Below are 19,350 nucleotides of genomic sequence, written 5' to 3'. Positions count from 1 at the left end.
AAATTATTCCTTCAAAATAAATCTAAATGTCATCCACATGCTTTTAAACATTGTAAAATCTAACCACATTAATATGCTCAGAGGCAAAAGCCATATTACCAATATATCATATGGTAAAATGGTGAGAGGAATTACTTGGTTTGACCCAAATGTAACAAAATGCACACCACAGCATTGAAGAGAGGTACTTCAAAAGCAGAATTCACAGCTACATCTATCTTTTCAGTTCTCAAAAGAGCAATTGAGTTGATCTTTGTATCTGTCATATTCATCTAATGATCAAAGATGAAAAACATTTTCCACCCTGACATTGTGATAATTTTAGCTCCAAGTTTGATTGCTGTATTCTACTTAGGTCTATAAACAAAAATACACTCTCCGATATCAGCTAAGACAACCAATATGCTCATAAATATGATATACTTGTTTCTTCTCACAAGTTCTTTGGTAAAGATTACCCTGGTTTCAAGCACATATTTCCCCTATTCCAAGAACATACAAAGGAAAGATCAGTGATTAAAAAATAAATGTCATTATGGCCTTCTAGGTTAAAAAGGTTCTTATCAAAAGGAATACAAGGTTACTAAGGGAGGTGAAGAATCTTTGGCAGGGAGAACCATCTCAAGAAATAAAAAGAATGAAATAGAAAAAATAGAATTGAGGTGACATTACTGGTGGTTCATTGAGAGAATGACTATTTTTCTCCCATTCTCAATGCCCCATGACCTGTCCAAAAAAAAAAAAAAAAAAAGAATGTGTGTATGAAGAGTTAATTCATCATGACAGTAAAAGAACAATCACACAAATGAAAACCTGCCTACCCATCCTGAACAAGGTAATACAGTTAACAGAAGATTTCTTACCATTCCCTTAACTTACATCATCTCTTGAAAATTCATGGAGGTTCAAATATTCTCACCTCTATGCTCTAACAACATGCATTTCCTGTCTTTGTTATGTTTATAACAATCTCAATCTATAACGACTTATTTACTTTATTTATTTATTTACTTATTTTTATTTCCCATAATGGACTGTGAGCTCCTTAGGAGCATTCATCTTTATTTCTGAATACCAGTTAAAATACCTGGGAATGTTAGGTACTTAAACATTTCTAGAAGTTTAGAAAGATGAAGTACAGAAGTGGGGAGCTGGCAAAATTTATATCAGCTTGACTCATTCTTCTGAGTAAAAGAAGCACGTTGTCTTGTGAGAGTGTGGAAAGTGACAAAGGAACTGTCACTTGAAGAGAGAAAAGTTCTGGCTGTCTTAGGAAATTTTAAATGTATAACCTAAAAGAACTGAAAAGTAGCCACTTGGTTTTCATAAACTCAATTATTAGTCTAGAAGGCTAAGTACAGATAGCACATAGCACAGGTTGGGCGTAGTACACAAAAGAAGGGAAAATCAATGCTAAAAGGGATGTCTGGGAAAGTTTAGAATAGGCAAGAGAAATGGAGAAGTAAGGTAGGAATAACCATGATGGAGAAAAATACCAGGAAAAGTAGTGGGGTAAGAGACTTAGAAGTCTCAGAAGAAAAAAAAAAGTGAAAGCAAAAGTACTGTCAAATCAGAAAAAGAGGCTATCGCTGTGAGAAGGCAATTTCAAACTTCGAGATATTTAAAATGTGTCTGTTCTGAGGAATGATAGAGTTTATGGTAGATGAGAATCTAATATTGAAAGACAATGGAAAAGTGCCTTGATAGAAGAATTTATCATCAAGATAATAAAAACCACTCAAGGTCGATAGCAGTCGCGAATAGAGAGGAAGTCTGTGACTTGTTGACTAAAGTTGCTGGAGAGAGAAAAGAAGAGGTTACAAATAGCATTAACTTTAATAGAAGATGAATAATTAAACAGAACAATGAAATTCTCAAGGGATCAACTTTACATCCTCCCTAACTTTTATAAATAATCATGACCCCAAAGGTACAGTTTGGCCTCAGGAGTGGAAAAAGATGAGTTTAATAATTCTACAGAAAATCCTCCTTGCAAACAAGAGGTTGAAAATGTGTTAATTTTTTATGTATAAATGAATCACTGATAAATGGAATCTATACTTGAAGTGCTACAACTTGAAAATTATTTGTGATAATTTTCATCTACAGATGAGGTTATCTATACATAAGGGTGTGAAAGAAGGCCGTAGTAAATTTGCGTAAAATACTCAATGTAATGTTACTGCTCTACACATTTTCTGACAAAAAAGGATCATCATCTGCTAATGTAAAGATATTCAGGACATAAAATTACCTTGTTGCAACATCTTATTTTTTTTGAATGAGTAATTGAATCCATGAAGATTCCTAGATCAGTATCGTCCAACTGAAATATAATGTGAGGTACACATGCAAGAAATATATGTAGTTTAAAATTTTCTAGTAGCTACATTCAGAAAAGTAAGAAGAAAGAGGTTAAATTAATTTAAAAATGTATTTTAGTAAACCAAATAAATGAAAATATTATTTCAATGTGTAATAAACATAAAAGTTATTAGTGAAAAAGTTTACAGTCTTTTTTCATAGCTAGTCTCATTTTGGACTAACCACATTTCAGGTGCTCAATAGCCACAGTGGTACTAATGGGGACCAGATGGGACAGAGCAGAGTTATAATAGAACACAACTTTCTGAAGAAGCAGCAGGATGACGAAAAATTTTAATTTAATACTGTATACACAATTCCTCTTCAAACCATTATGTTAATAATTTATTTCAACTTGAATCTGTGTGCATGTACATGCATGGGTATGCAAGTGCCAATAAATGCAGCAAAGATAATCTATCAATGCTTCTATAAGAAGACTATCATCACAACAATTTTGCAAATTTTTGGGTTGGGTTTGGTTTTGTTTAATAATTTGGCATAGTTGTAGGACTTCAGCTAATGGTGCAATGCACTGTCAAAAATATTGTTTGAGTAGCCGCCTAGTGGCATATTTTCCAACTACATTTCCAAAGTTACATATCTAGGAGCCATTCGTTAACAAAGTAAGTACCAAAGGTAAAATGTAAATGTCCTGGTAAAGACAGAGAAGCATAATTTCAAATGTCAGATCAGAAAAGAACCCATTAGTAGTCTTTGTTAAGAAACGATTTGAACAGTGTGGATCATTCACTCTGGTGAGTAACCTCTTGGGAGAGGCTGGCCTGGGCCCCAGCATGAGAGGGCTTGTAGAGCATTCTAAGGAATTTGGGTTTCATCATGAAGACAGTGAGAAGTTAATTAAAGCCAATTAAGGATTGTCAATAGGAGAGTGGCACAGTAAGAGTTTGCTTTAGGAATACACCGTTGGCAGTAGTGTGGACAGTGGAAAGAAGGGCAGGGCAGGAGCCCAGGGACCTGGCTTTGGGAGGCTGTGGCCCTCACTGGAGAAGTGAGGACCCAAGCCCTGGCCACCCTAGGAAAGGAGGCAGAGGTGGAAACAGGGTTAGTCAGGAGGCCTGAGCAATAGGACCTATTATTATTACCTTGAAGATCCCTTTAGAAATGTTTTGTACGGCATTGGAAAAATAAATCCAACACATAAACAAACACAAAAATGAAATGCTCAAATAATATGAAATAAAAGTGAAATTTAAGAAAACATGATTAGGAGGAAAACACAGGTATCCATATAAGTTGTTGAGCAGGAAAGACTAAATGAAAATCACTGTAGTTCCACTGCTTTTGTGCTTCTTCAAATTGTACCAGACTGACACTTTTCATGGCTGAAAATGGGTACATGCTTTATAATTTAGATTAAGTTAAAAATGTCATATTGCTGTGTGTAATATCATAGGAAATTTGAAGAACAGAAAGAATACACACACATGTACATACTAGGGATTTTGTTCTATTTTTGCCATTTATGACTGCAGGAGGTTTCAAACAAACATGGTTATCCTACCGACCAACAAAAGGAACTATTCTTTGTATATCACTGAATAGGTAAACATGTTCTAGAGCATACTGTATACAAGGTCTGACAATTAAATTTGAGAACTTGATGCAACGATGTTGCTAACCTTTTTTGATATCAAAGGGATTATACATTATGAATTTGTACCAACTGAACAAATACTTCACAAAATTCACTACTTGGAAGTGCTGAAAAGGCTGTGTGAAAAAGTCAGACGACCTGAACTTTTTGCCAACAATTCATGGCTCTTGCATCACAACAATGCACCAGCTCACACAGCACTGTTTGTGAGGGAGTTTTTAGCCAGTAAACAAATCACTGTGTTGGAACACCCTCTCTAGTCACCTGATCTGAACCCCAACGACTTCTTTCTTTACCCAAAGATAAAGGAAATATTGAAAGGAAGACATTTTGATGACATCCAGGACATCAAGGGTAATATGACAACAGCTCTGATGGTCCTTCCAGAAAAAGAGTTCCAAAATTACTTTGAAGGGTGGACTAGGCACTGGCTTCCCAAGGGGAGTACTTCAAAGGTGACCATAGTGATATTCAGCAATGAGGCATGTAGCACTTTTCCTAGGATGAGTTCAGGAACTTAATTGTCTGACCTCATATTTTCTACCTCCTTTCTTTATCAATAGCACATGTATGAAAGTAAGTTTTAGTCCCAAACTTATCTTTAAGAGCAGAAATAAATTTCCAGTAGTTTTCTGTTTGAAAAAAAAAAAAAAAAAAGAATATTATGCATTTAGATCATCTGTATTAAAATGTATCAAATGATAGTTTTGGTTGATTCCACCAGTGTAGGCAAAGAAAAACCAAAAGGAAGAGTTTTGTAGCTATCAGAGGCCACATTTTCATCAACTATCAAGCCACAGATTACTTCAAAGAGCTCTAGCATGTTTAGTTTATATATAAAACTGAAGATCTAAAACTTCAAAAATATTTATTAATAAAAACAAAGCAAAATATTGTCAAAAAATGTTAGCACAGAATACAAAATAAGTTTTGGCTAATCAAGAAACAATATCTTGATATGACTAGCATTTTCACAAGTTTTAATTAATTTTTTGTCATTGTTTGCCCAGCCAAAGAAACTACAATTAACTAATTAATTGATTACAATAATAAACCATACATTAGCACTGAGTTCTTATCTGATGGACAATTTTAGCATTACATATCTGAAAACAGTATTTATTATCATGGTTTTGTATTACGATTCTATTCCTTTTTTACTGAGATTTTAATTACATAAATATTATGGTAGCAATTTTCATGCTGGTACTAAAAAGCAAAATAGAAAGGTTGATACTCCATAAAGAATGGTAAAAGTGCTATCTGGCTTCTTTGCAAGTCAGAAAATCCTTTCCATTCCCATTAAAATTATTTTACTATTTCCTAAGAGGAAAAATTTTGAAGTCATTGATTATTTAGAAAAATGTCAAAGTAGTATAGATGATCTCTTTTCCTAAATACACTAAAAACTATCAATCTATTTTTGTATTAAACTTCCTGAAACTGCCTCAAAGTTACTATTTTTTTTATCAATTAAAGACTCTAGATGTATAATACTAATGAACATAAACACATTACAGACAAAGATAAGATTTAAGAATAAGACATGACTAACAAAATCATATTAAATTTTTCATAAGTATTTAATTAAATATTATTTAACTACTATTTCCTCATAGTAAACAAAATCATGCTATGTCATCGATATTTTTTAACCAAATGATTACTGAAAGAAAACAATCTTAATGTAAATCTATAATTAAAAGGTAAATTAAAAGATAATTTAAAGATAAACTCATGCCTAAGGGCATGAATGTTCTTATTTTTTAAAGGGCAATTAATGGCTTGCAAAAAAAAGAACAAAAACATTTTTCAACAGTTAAATTTCTCATTAAAGACCTTCAATTATTTTATTAATAATACAAAGAAATAGATGCCCATATTGAAAAATTCAAAAACATATTTTTGCTTAAAAATATATTTTACATAAGTAAAATTAGCCACTTTTTTTTCACAGTAGTTTCATACTCTTTCTTTGAAGGTTACCCATATTAATTACATATGTCCTATTTCTGCAGTTTACAATAAGGTATCTATTAGCCACCTGTGGCTACTTAAAATTTAAATTAAAATTGAAAACAATTAAAAATTAAGACATTAAAAATTAAAAAAAAACTGTCATATAAATCCTTTGTCAAGAGTGCAGTAGTGACATGTGGCTACTAACTACCATGTTGTTGAGCTGTTTTATTGGATAGTACTACCCTAGATTAGACTAATTAAATATATGGGTGATATTCTAAGCATGGTAACACAATGCAACATGAATCTACCTACAAATGTATAATACTAAAAAGATGAACAAAAAGATAATATGTAATATCCAGAGTAGAAAAGAAGGGAGGTAGATTAATAGGAATGTGACCTATAAAGCTTTCCCTAATTCTATATAAAACTGAGTATGACAATTCAAGACTCAAATGAAGCCAAAAATTAAGCAAAAGTGAAAGAGAAAAATGGTAATGTTACCAAATTAATTTTAGTCCAAAATATTAGGAAGCTGCACAGAAATGGATAAAATGCTAAAGATAAATTCTGGTAAAGAATTTTCAGATAATAAAGTAGGGGCAGAAGAAAACTAAAATAAGTACTTTGTTCAAGGTCCATAAACTACCAAACAAGCAAAAATTACTTTTCACTTGTGCCGACATAAGTTAAATACAAATGGATTATTTCAGTGATGCCTCATCAACTTCTAGTTCACATGACAGAGCATTATTATTTTTTGTCATCACTATCCCTGTGATTATCTCCATCTTTCCTGCATTCTTTTTTCTTCTACTTCCATGCCCCCAACCAGAAAATTCAAATGACCTTTTGCAGAAACACTCCACCATTTTGTTACTGTTATTTATCACATTAATTATGGCTTCAGTTTAAACACAATATCCCATTATAATTATTATACTAACTATAAATTCAACATATAAATTCAACAATATAGTTCATCATTTTTGGCAGATGCTAGTTTTTGTATCCCACAGCATTCCTCCACGTGCATTTTTCCTTTCATGAAACTGTTTGGATTTTAAGGTGTTTTAGCTTTGCGCATATGAACATTTTTTTATTTTGCCTTAACTCTTCAATAAAAAAGTTCAGTTTGACAGTTCTCCCTCAGCACTTGCAAGATCGTTCACAACTGTCATCTGAAATCTATTGGCATCAGTTTAATTTTCCTCTTTGGTGTTCTGTTGATTCTCTCTGATAGTTTATTAGATTTTATCTATAGTCTCAATTTATGTTCTGCAATTTCCAAATGACTTATATATATCCGGCTTAGTACTTAAATGATACTCTGCGTCTGGAATCCATATCTGTCTTCAATTCTGTAACATTTTCAACTGTTGGCTTTTCAACTATCATTTCTTTAGCAATTCTTCCATTCTCTCCTTCTGAAATTCTTATTAGATGTATTTGTAGTTTCTTATTCTTTCCTCCAAGTTTCTTAACTGTTCTTTCAGAGTTTTTACTTCTTTGTTTCTCTGTACTGCATTCTGGGTAGTTTTCTCAATATTACATTGTAATTTTTTAGAGTCTTTCTGCCGATCTTTTTATTTATTTACTTAGTTTACACCCTCCATCGCATTTTTAAAATTTTTATACTTACCACATATTTAATAATTTAATGTAAAAGTCATTACTTTATGATTTTGATCATCCTTCGCATACTTCTTTTCCAGGTTTGATTTGACTGTATTACAAAATTAATCTCATCTGGAATGAATCCATGTTCTAACTGTTGGTTTTACTAGTATTAGAGTTCTTCATGTGATTTGGAATTTTATTTTTCTGGCTCTTTTTGAACAAGTTCTTTGTTTTTACTTTTATCTCTTCCTCTCCTTTGCTCACCTTCTCTGTTCAGTAGGTTTGTGGGAGATGTAACTATTCCCCAGGGGTCCAGTGCCATAACGATGGCTCAGAATTATTCACCCACAGTGATTCTCGGGATACCATACATCCTACTACAAGACGACTGCTGAGCAGTTTGGTTCAGTCTCTAGATGCTAGGCTGTTCTCTGTCTTATTCAGACCCCTAGACCAAAGCTTGGTGTAAGTCACAGCCCCAGAAAAGAACTCACAGCCATTATTATCAGTCCCCTTTCCTAAGTAGGGTGTAACACCACACACAACCTGTCTTCAAGCACTAAGCTTGTTCTGACTTCACGATTAAAGTAGGGGTATTCTGAGTCCCTATTATTCTTCCAATGCCTGCTTGTACACCTAGCCTCAATTTATGTCTGCAATTTTCAAATGACATGTTCAATGAGAATTTACTTATATTTAACCTGCTTAGTACTTGGATGGCATTTTCCATCTGGGATGCATCTGACTATAACTATAAAGCCTAAATATAAAACCTTACTACTTTGCAAATCTATTCCATTTTCGGTCCACAGAAATGTTTATTTTTCAGCTCAACTCTGATGCTCTGTTTTTTCTCTATTGTATCAGCTCTAATTGCTACGTAATTGCAAAAGAGGGGCTGTATCAAGCATGAAGTGCTGGGATTATCTTGAATGGAAATCCCAGCACTGATTTTTTTCTAACTTGATTAAGATTGAACTAGAAAATCATGGGAAAATAGACCACTATGATGTGATGAAAAAGGGCAGTGAATTAGAAAGCAAAGGATATTAATAATAGCTAAAACTTAGTCTAGGTTAAGAACTGTTTCAAGTGCTTTGCATAGATTGTGTACCCTTTATTTTCATTATATACTTGTACTATTACTATCTTTATAGTCCACAAAAAGAACAGAAAGATTATGTAACTTTCCCAAGGTCACACAGCTAGTAAATGGTAGATTGAACCCAGCGAGTCTAACCTCGGAGTCAGAATCCTAACTACCATACTATAGTTTTTCGATCCTGGAAATAAGATTTCACCTCTCTGTGGCGAAGTTTTTTTCAACTGTGAAATGATATGATTACACTAGATGACTTCTTTTTTTCCAAACTCTAGTTGTCTATGATAACATGAATTTATAGTTCTGGTTAGTTCCCTATTTCAGAATACCCTCTTAAATATGTTTTGAGAGCTGAAATTTTTGGCAAATCTCCAAATTTATTTTAAAACAATCTTTAATGAGATATGGAACACATTTGAAAAGTCCATAATTTGAAATGTTCTGCAAGAAAAAAAGAGAGATCAATTTTGCAAATAAATCATAAGGCTATAATTATCGTATCGAGTGAATGTCAATTCAGTAAGTATGAAATGTTTGAATATAAATATAAAAGACAGGTATAATTGCATGACAAGATTTGAGTTCTGGTCTTTATTCTGTCTCTAACCCAAACTTAACATTTTTCGACCTCAGTGTTCTTGTTTTTAAAGTGGGATAGTAGGATTTTCTGAGATCCCTGTTTATAACATTCTCTTACCATGTTTCCCTGAAAATAAGACCTACTCCGAAAATAAGTCCCAGTTAAGATCGTCAGCCAGACAGACGCATTTAGTACATTATGATGATATTCCAGAAGATGACATGACTGTATTTGAATAAATGTAGATTGTTGCACATGAAAAAATAACACATCCCCTGAATACCCTAATGCATCTTTTGGAGCAAAAATTAATATAAGACCTGGTCTTATTTTTGGAGAAACATGGTATTCCAGAAGTGAGAATCTATTAAAGTATTTCAGTGAAGGTATTACTTGAATAAATGAAAAATATATGAAAAGCAAAAGCTGCTTTAATCTCATGAATGACAAAAATATCTGGGTTGAGTTAGTTTCCTAATTTAGCTCTCATACAAAGAGAATGTATGTGGTATTTAGTTAAGAGTGTAGGTCCCAGTTAGATTGCCTATATTAGTTTCTTTCTGAAGAGTCACTAAAACTCTTTGGGCCTGATCTTACTCATTTGTAACGTGAAAATAATCACAATTGCTACTTATTGTGATGACAAAGAAAGATAAATTGGCATATAGTAGATTTTCAGTAAGTGTTTGCATTTATTAGTAGTAGTAATTTAAATAATTGAGGGTGTTTGTAGAGTCTGCATGCCTAAATATCTGTTAATAACATATGTGCACATAATCATAAATAATTTAGGTGCCTAAAGACAAAGGGGCATGATCGGGAGAACTTACTGCAATTTCTCTTATGCTAAAATCTCATACTCCCTGTCCATATGTATTAGTTTGAAAAGAGATGATTTAATAGACATTTAGTATTGTTTGATGCTTTCTACATTAGGCAAATTGGAAACAGTTCTTGCCTTCACAATAAAAGATAGCATCTAAACCCCATATATAAATGGGAAAAGAAGATGATTAGTAAATGAGAGACCATGGCTTGCTGGTCACACAACTTCATGCCCTGCAATTGGAATGCATGTTTCTGTAAAGAGATAATACGAGGAATTATTAATACAATCGTTGTTTCTTCAAAAGCCCTGGAATTGTCTTAAGACATGAAGGCTACACACAGCCTCAGATATGTTTACCAAAATCTTTGTCTATCCTTTTGACTGAAATGGAGGAAAATAAATTGAAATGTCATAAATGAAGGAAGAAATAGAGGGTAAATAGAAATATTATAATATTAGATCTATTTTTTTCATAAAATTTAAAAAAAAATTGAGGAAAAAGAAACAAAACCACTGACCCTGCCCAAATTGAAAGCTTTTGCTTACATCTGCAATTGGTGTACATGTACTTCAACATAAAATTCACAACATTTGGCATTTAACTTAAAAAATTCAAACCAATGTAATTAAAACACACTTTTTGACTTGAAGCAACTATAAAATCTCTTCATTCAGTTTATGATAGCAGTGACCAATTTCAGAGGTTCAATGAGAATTGATGCTGGAAAGTGCCTTGAAGCTACAAATTGCTATATTATCTTTGACTATACATGTCATTAAACTAAAATGAATGCCAATAGCCAGCACAAAAATATCTAAACTATACAGAGCAAATTATTACTAAACAATAGAAAAATAATTTCCTTCACTCTTTCAACGAAGGTAATTTGTACTCTAATTTTCATGTTTTATCTGTATATGTAAATTAAAATAATATTTTCCTCTATTTAAACTATTCTTCTATTTTCAAAAGACATATATGTGTGTGTATGTGTGTGTGTGTGTATACATATACATATATACACAAATATATGCATTTTAAGTCATAGCATTTTACTTTAAGGATAATATAAGCTGGGTAGTTTAAAAAGGAGAAATATTTTGGTAATATTTGAGCTGAAATAACCATGATATGGCATTTAAACATATCCACAGTGTAGTTAAAATTCCAAGTATTTCAAAGATACGTTTAGAACAGTTGTTCTTAATAACATTCATAATCTTTTGGCTCTTTCCATAAGCGGTAGCGTAGTGCCAGAAAAAAAGAAAACGTTCCGTTATTCATTCTGATGGCAGGTTTTCATGTAGTTTGCCCTGTGCATCCCATTCACCTTGTCAGAGAGTACTGCTTCCCTAAGGCTGCTCCAGGGTCCTGCTGACGGATTGCTCTAATTGCAGTCGGCGCTGTAAACAAGGCAGCTACTCCATGCTCTGCCAGCACACGGAAATAAGCGCCGGCATCTGGTGTTCCCACAGGCTTTCCCTACAATGAGATTCATTTAAAATGTCACTGGGTAAAATGTCTCATATTTCATCAACAGTTCAATACTTATACATTTAACACAGAAATATTAATAAAATAGAAATCTCAGCTAATCTTGGTTTTAAATATAGCCCCATGTTCTATCATAAATAAAACAAACCAAATGTCCAGGCATCAAATAGGCCATTTGCCCCATTGCAGCATCCTAAAAGCTTTCAAACTGTAATGTTTGTTTTCTAAAGTTTTGAAAGATAAAGGACAGAATATATGCATCACGTTCAAATTAATAACATCCAATAGTCTTCTATGTGACAAGAAATGATATGATTTTGGACGGTAGACGAAATCAGAAAATATAGTTGATAGGGATTTCTAACTTAAAATTTTTTTTCATGATCACTATAATAATTCTCAAAATATTTGAGAAGAGAGAAAAATCTAGAATCACAGTGATTTCTGAGAAATGACCTTTTCATTTAAATGCCACACTCTGAGGAAAGCAACTTCTAAGAATTAAAAAAAAAAAAAAAATCCAATAGGACATCCCAAAATGTACTTTTTCCAGTGTCAAAATGACATTATGCATGTTCAATAGAAAAATCATGCATTTGACAGACGACATAATTCAAAAGGACACAAAGCAGTTTTTAATTGCTGTTTCTGCAAAGTGGAAAATGAGCATGGCATTTAAATAAATCAGTAATTCTGCAAAAATCTTAAATGACCCATAAAATCTATCTTGGCTCAGCCATATCCCCTCATTCTTTAACCCATTCTCATCACTGCTACTTCTTCCTATGTTTCTAAAGTTGCCTGGAATATTAATATATATTATATACATAATATTTCCTAAAGGTCTCTGACCATATCCCTCATCTGAGTATCCCATGGATCTTACGTTCTTCAAAACACACTTGGGGAACACTGAACTAAGGTAAAAAGAGGAAAGAACTTGCTAGCAGTAAACTTAGAGATCTCCCCAAACAGAACTATAAGTGAAGAGAAGATAGTATGAGGCAGACCACAACTGCCCAGTATCTAGATTCATTAACCACTTCTAGTTGAGTATTTGATAGGGCACTATTTCGATTTTACTGTTATTTTTTCATGGTTGCCTACAATATTCTTTAATGTAATTATATTCATTTTAAAGAATAACGTCTTTAGATCTTTTTTATATTCTATTGTGTTTTCTCTTGCTCTTTTAATACCAAAGAAAATATTTGTTGCCACTGGAAATTCATTTTTATTATCATACTATCCCAAAACACTTGATTCCAATTCGTTTCATTATCACTTCATAATATTTGATACAATATAAAAAGCTGCCAGATACAACCTGGTGACTCATGTACATAATTTGATGCACAAATTTTGAAGCCTTAAGCACATCAGTCTAAAAATGAATCAGCAATTTTATTCTTTCTAACCAAGCAAAGTAAACACTGGGTTTTTACTTCTTTAATCTCTCTTCAGCGCAGATCAGTCCCCCATGTGCTAGATTGTGGCTTTGGGGAACTTGATCTCAACCACATAAAAATGATTTGTCAACTGACCTTATACAATTGACTTGCCCTGTTTATGCTGCCATTTTCCACCCTACTAGATAAGAATAAATCACTTTTCCAATATTTCCTTGATAAGCTAAAAGCCCTGAGATAATATTTTAAAGTAGTTTGACTTCCACTGAAGAAAGATGTTTTACAGCCAGTTGAAGATGAATTCCACTACAGAGCCAGTGTCATGGGACAATGGTAATATATTCACTAAAGGATGATATAAGTATCATAATGAAAACGCTATTCCATAAGGATGACCTACACAGAGGACAGACACAATTTGATGTATTTTACGGTGCCTTCAATTAATTATGTCTAATAACAACAAGAACAATATTTAAGTATTAGAAATATGTTTAAAACTTTGCCATATGTTTTATAAATAATATACAATTGTAACTCCTGTTGAAATTCTGACCCTGCACCAAACACATTTCCATCAATATTATATTTACTGAGCATAAAAAAAAATGATAACATAGCATTACTGTTAGGACACTCAAGGATGTGAAATATAAAAGCTCACAACGTTCCTTGAAAGTTAGTTGAACTCAGGAAGGTTCAGTGGTTTTGCTTTTTATTGCCTATTCTCCAGAGGATCATTTGAGGCTATGAATACGATGTTTTACTATTTCAGAATTACTTTAATATTTATATACTTTATTATTACATTTTCTTAAGAACTTCTAGTGGATCTCAAATCTTAATTAAAACATAAATTATGATATATTAAGGAAATTATTGTTCCTCGAATAGCTGCTGATTAACAGAAGCATTAGATTTTGAATGATGTAAACACTTCAGGTGCAGCACAGAATAAAATCTTTCATCAGAAATCATTGTTCACATAAAACAAGTCATAATAAATTAAGTAGTGCTAATATATTTATTCATTTAATGGATATTTATTGTGTACCTATTATGAGCTAGACACTGTTCTAAATTCTGGGAATAATTTTGTGAATAAGCCAGGCAAGGTCCTGCTCTAATGGAACATATATTCTAGTAATTACGTGTGTAAGAGATAATATTATTAAAAATAACAGATGGTGCAAGCTATTTGTGTCTAATAAAGGGAAGGAATATAGTATAAACATAGGACCCACATGTTCTAAGCACCTATCACCACAAGAAGCTTAGGGGAACTGAAGCAAACACTGTAAGCCTTTTTCACTGTGAACTCTAAATTAAAGTGACTCAGAGACATTGATTTTATTGAATACTCCTCTCTTGCCCTCCTGCACATGCATAGGCTCCTAGACACACATAGACACACATAGGCAATATAATCCCTTTAACAATGCTTTTAAAAAGTAACCAGTATTACTAATCATCAGAGATACGCAAATAAAAACCACAATGAGATATCACCTCACCCCAGTTAGAATGGCCATCATCAACAAGACAAATAATAAGAAGTGTTGGAGAGGCTGTGGAGAGAAAGGAACCCTCGTACACTGTTGGTGGGAATGCAGATTGATGGGGTCACTATGGAAAGCAGTGTGGAGGTTCCTCAAAAATTAAGAATAGAATTACCATAGACCCACCAGTCCCTCTCCTGGGTATCTACCCAAAAAATCTGAAAACATTTATCCGTAAAGATATATGTACTCCGATATTAACTGCAGCTTTATTTACAGCGGCCAAGACATTGAAAAAAACCAGTGTCCTTCAATAGATGATTGGATGTCATCGATAAAGAAGATGTTGTGTATATACACAATGGAATGCTATTCTGCCATAAGAAAAGTTGAAATAGTGCCATTTGCGACAACATGGATAGATCTTGAGACTACTATGCTAAGCAAGATAAGACAGACAGAAAAAGTCGAGAACTATATGATTTCACTGATATGTGGGATATAAAACTGAAAGCAACAAAGGAACAAGACAAACAAACAAATAAACATAAACTCATAGACAATAGTTTAGTGGTTACCAGAGGGTAAGGGGGGAAAGGGGTGGTAGATAAGGGTAAAGGGGATCAAATATATGGTGATGGAAGGAGAACTGACTCTGGGTGGTGAACACACAATGTGATATATACCGTTTCCCCAAAAATAAGACCTAGCCGGACAATCAGCTCTAATGCGTTTTTTAGAGCAAAAATTAATATAAGACTCGAAAAGACGCATTAGAGTTGATTGTCCGGCTAGGTCCTATTGTCGGGGAAACACGGTAGATAATGTATTACAGAATTGTATACTTGAAAATTATTTAACTTTACTAACAATTGTCACCTCAATAAACTTTAATTTTTTTAAAAAAAGTAACCAGTAACACACTAATTAAGCTAAGCTGCCTGGGAAAAATAACTAATTCCAGAACTTGCGTGTTCAGTAAGGGGTAGGATCCCAAACACTATTAATTTTAAAATGAGAAAACTCTAAGATTGTAGGGATTTTTTAACAAACAACATATACACGAAAAGCAGTAATGCACCAAAAGGTAACAGTAACTCAAAAACTCTTCAAAACTCAAATCGATGTCTTTACCATTTATTTGTATTTCCTTCCCCTAGAGTCTACCCTGGTGGCTACTGCCCAAATAACAAAGGCAGAAAGCAAACCTTCCAAAGGCAAAGCAGAGATTATACACTTTCAGCTATTATAAATCATGAATTTTTAGCATCAGAGATTTATAAAATAACAATTCCTAATATTTATAATGTAGTTAGTGGTGATACAAAGCACAGAAAACAAGTTACCAAATATCTTAAAATTAACTTGCACTTACAATTTTCTACACAGGACAGCAGTGGAATATAGCAATTTAGCCAAACAAATATAAACCACTAGAGCTAAACCTTTGAGCAAAACATCATTTACTTTAGTATTAATCCTATGATTTCAGTTTATCCAAGGCTTGAGGTCAGTGTGACCTACAGTGTTTCATATTTTGACATAAAAACTTTTGATTCAACTGCATTTTTACCTCTTTTTGTGGCAGAGTTAGAAACACATCTGGTCTCTTCTAGAACATGGCTTTCAAGAATGTCACCGGAGGCATGTTTGCTTCTACAGCAGTTTTATGGTGAAGACAGCAACATCCCTTATGGACTAGTCCTGAATTTTATCTCAGCAGACAGGTGTAGCAATGTTGGCTTGTTTATTTTGGAAAAGTGATGAAATTGGCAATGACATTTATTGAGTTCCTACTACATGCCTCGTGTCTTTATCAATAGATGAGAGTTGGGTGAGCAACATCTAAACTTGAGACTTGTTAAAACATAAGTAAATCTCTAGGGTATATTATTTAGTGAAAAGGGAAAAGTGCAGAATAGTGTGCATAACATTTGTACAATGCCATTTGTATTGAAAAAAAGAGGGGAGAATACACTGCTTATTCATGAATTAACTATTGTACACATAAGATTGACTGCTTCCCAGTGAGAGAAACTGGATAGCTGGGAACAGGGGACAGTGAGATTTGCACTCTTTACCATTTTGTGAGTTTTGAAATATGAACCAAATGAGTATACAATCTCTTCCAAAAAATGAGCTTTTTCTTCCCTAAAATCCCTCTCTCAATAACTCACATTATCTTGCTCCAATTTGGAAAACATTACTGCTGCTTTAGAGCTAGATGGGATAATTACCCTATACCTTAGTAGTCTCAGACCCAGGGCATTGTATTACTAAAACAGACTCCCTTTTAAGGATAAAAACTTACTAATGAATACAATCTGAGGACTAAGAATTTATATCAGACTGACTTCCTTGATTACTTACTAGACGTTTCCCATCACTCCATTGACTTCACCTGTGAGGATATGGCGCCATCTTGTCTTCCTTCATCTTATCCATACCACCATCTAACCAAGAGCTGCTCAACCCTAAATGTACATTAGAACTTCTTAGAATCTTTGAAAGGTACCAATCCCCACTCCTAGAGATTCTAATTGGCCTTGAGGTGGGGCTGGGCATTGTTATGGTTTATGTGTCCCCTAAGTGATTCTAATCTGTAGCAGGACTGAGATCCATGTGTCCTTAGAACTAGGCACTCCCTGAGGCTACATTTTTAATACCCACTTGCCTGATTACCCTAGTGGACGAGCCTAGAATTTAACCAGCCTTTGCTGCTTTTCTCTATCTGTTAAAAATTTATAAATGGGCTAATCTAAGTATTAATAAAAGGATATACTGACAACTGCAATCTGATGATAGGGGGCTGTATACTGAGAAAATAACTGGGAAGAAGTGGCTCACTGTTTCAAATTCTTAATGCCTTGACCTATGAACCAGAATCAAGGCTGGACATAGGATTCATGATGTGTAGGACCTAGCACCCTGAGTGCAAGTGGCCTTTCCCCAAAGATGCAATAACCTTTGTCTTTGCCCTGGCCCAGCATCTCTTCTATGTTGCCCAGAGAACTTTAAAAGCTATCATTCCCATCTGGAGTTTCAGTTTGGTTGCATTGCTCCTTGAGAGGATTTTACCTTAATCTTTTAGATGAACGGGCCCTGGCCTGAACTTCAGGGGAGTTCATGAATATTCTGAATTTTTTTAAAAAAAGTGTACATATTCATTTTCCCACTGAGAGTGGTCAATAGCTTTTGTCAGATTCTGGAAAGGATTCCATAACTAAAAGGTTTCTAGGTATAATAAAGCCTACCAAAACACAGACATCTCTTCAAAATTTTCTATTCAGAAATGAGAAAGAGCTTGGATGACACCAGAATGCAAATGGATAGATAGGTACCATAACATCTGTTCATTTTCTTCTCCACAGAACAGATGTCTCCTTAGTATGATCCTTTTAACCCACTTCAATGAAAGGGCTACAAATAGACTCAAAACCAAAAACCTAGTGGCCAATCTGAGGTCCCCAACCAGCTTGTCGTCTTCTCCCTCCTATTGGTTGATTATATGAAATTGCCATTTTTGTACATCAAAACCAGTCAAACATCAGCAATTTTACATGTTTTGAATTAATACTTTCTATGAACTTTCCACTTAGACAATCTCTCTTTACTGTCTCTGGTGGTAGATACCACAGAGTTGCAATTTCTCAGGCTGAATTCTTCTCTTTCTTTAACTAAGGATCTGCTTTGGCTTCCAGGCCTGGTAAGTTAAGACTTCTCCGTGGCTAGAGCTCCAAGGGCCTCATGATGAGGGTACCCTGAATGAAGAGACCATTGCTTCCATGCAGGTCACCAGAGTCTACCTGTCTCACTGAAAAGATGCTTACCTCTGAAGGTATGAGCGCTGAGTAAATGAAGCTGAGCTCTGGAACTGGAACTGCTGCAGACCCAGGACTGAGCTAACCCTGGACTCTGACATATTCCCCTTTCTTAGCAGTCACAGAGAACAGTTATCACTAGGCTAGCCGGTAGCTCCTGGCTTCTAGCTTTCATCTCTGAATTCCTCCATGCTGATGTGGAATCACTCTGCTATCCTGTACTAGAGGGACAAATTAAGGTTTTCTTCATTTATAGTGAATAGTGAGACTGCTGTAAGCAAATAGATTAAAAGGCTTCTTTCTTTTTTGCACTGCCCAGAAACTAAAGTTTATATATTCTGCAATTAAACCTGAGGTTATGCAAAGCCTGGCTCCTACATACCATCCAATTCTTTACATACATCACCCATCAAACATGCCCATAATTCCCATGTTAAAAAAACAAAACAGACACCACAAGCCTTCTGTTGAGCTTGCACTCATAAAGGGGGCTAACAATACCTAATCTCCAGAACTCTCTTCAGTTTTTGCCCTACCAGACCTCTCCCTCACCTTCTGGAAAACCTCCTCTCCCCCGGCCTTCAGGACTCCTTGCTGTCCTGATTCTCTTGCTGCTTCTCCAATTTCTCAATGTATATAGTATCACTTTCATCTTCACCTCACTCGGTATCCTCATCATCTTAGAAACTGAAATTAGCAAGTCCTCTACATCTCTAATTCGAAAGTTTTTCTGAGCTTCACCTGACTTCCCAGTATCATGCAAATGTCTGAGTAGCACTTTTAAACTCAACATTACCAAGACCCAAAGTACTGTTTTTCCCCTCTGTAACAGTTGTTGCTCTAATGCAGTAGAGAAACAGTTGATAACTGTCGTTATTTCAGTTGTCCTAGCTGAAGACGTAACAGCTACTTTCAACTTCCTTTTTACCTGTGTCTTACAATATGCACCTGACACCCTAACATCCTGCCTTCTCTTTAATGTTCAGTTCACTGGTTCCGGCCATGTAGCTGCACTTCTTAACAGCTTCCCAATTGTTCATGTTGAAAT

The 19,350-nt window shown here is 34.2% G+C and overlaps 1 protein-coding gene across 1 annotated transcript in view; it reads right to left on the bottom strand.

Moving 5' to 3' along the window:
- ACSS3 (acyl-CoA synthetase short chain family member 3) overlaps positions 1-19,350 on the bottom strand; it is a 140,746-nt gene that overhangs the window by 39,331 nt on the left and 82,065 nt on the right. The window contains exon 8 of the mRNA XM_019751290.3: positions 11,410-11,561. Within this exon, the coding sequence (XP_019606849.1) occupies positions 11,410-11,561 (152 nt within the window). The remainder of the gene's footprint in view (positions 1-11,409; positions 11,562-19,350) is intronic.

Source organism: Rhinolophus sinicus, chromosome 1, assembly GCF_057876585.1.
Source record: "Rhinolophus sinicus isolate RSI-liver-muscle chromosome 1, RSI-T2T, whole genome shotgun sequence".
Taxonomy (NCBI): Eukaryota; Metazoa; Chordata; class Mammalia; order Chiroptera; family Rhinolophidae; genus Rhinolophus; species Rhinolophus sinicus.
This window is presented reverse-complemented; position numbering and strand designations above follow the sequence as displayed.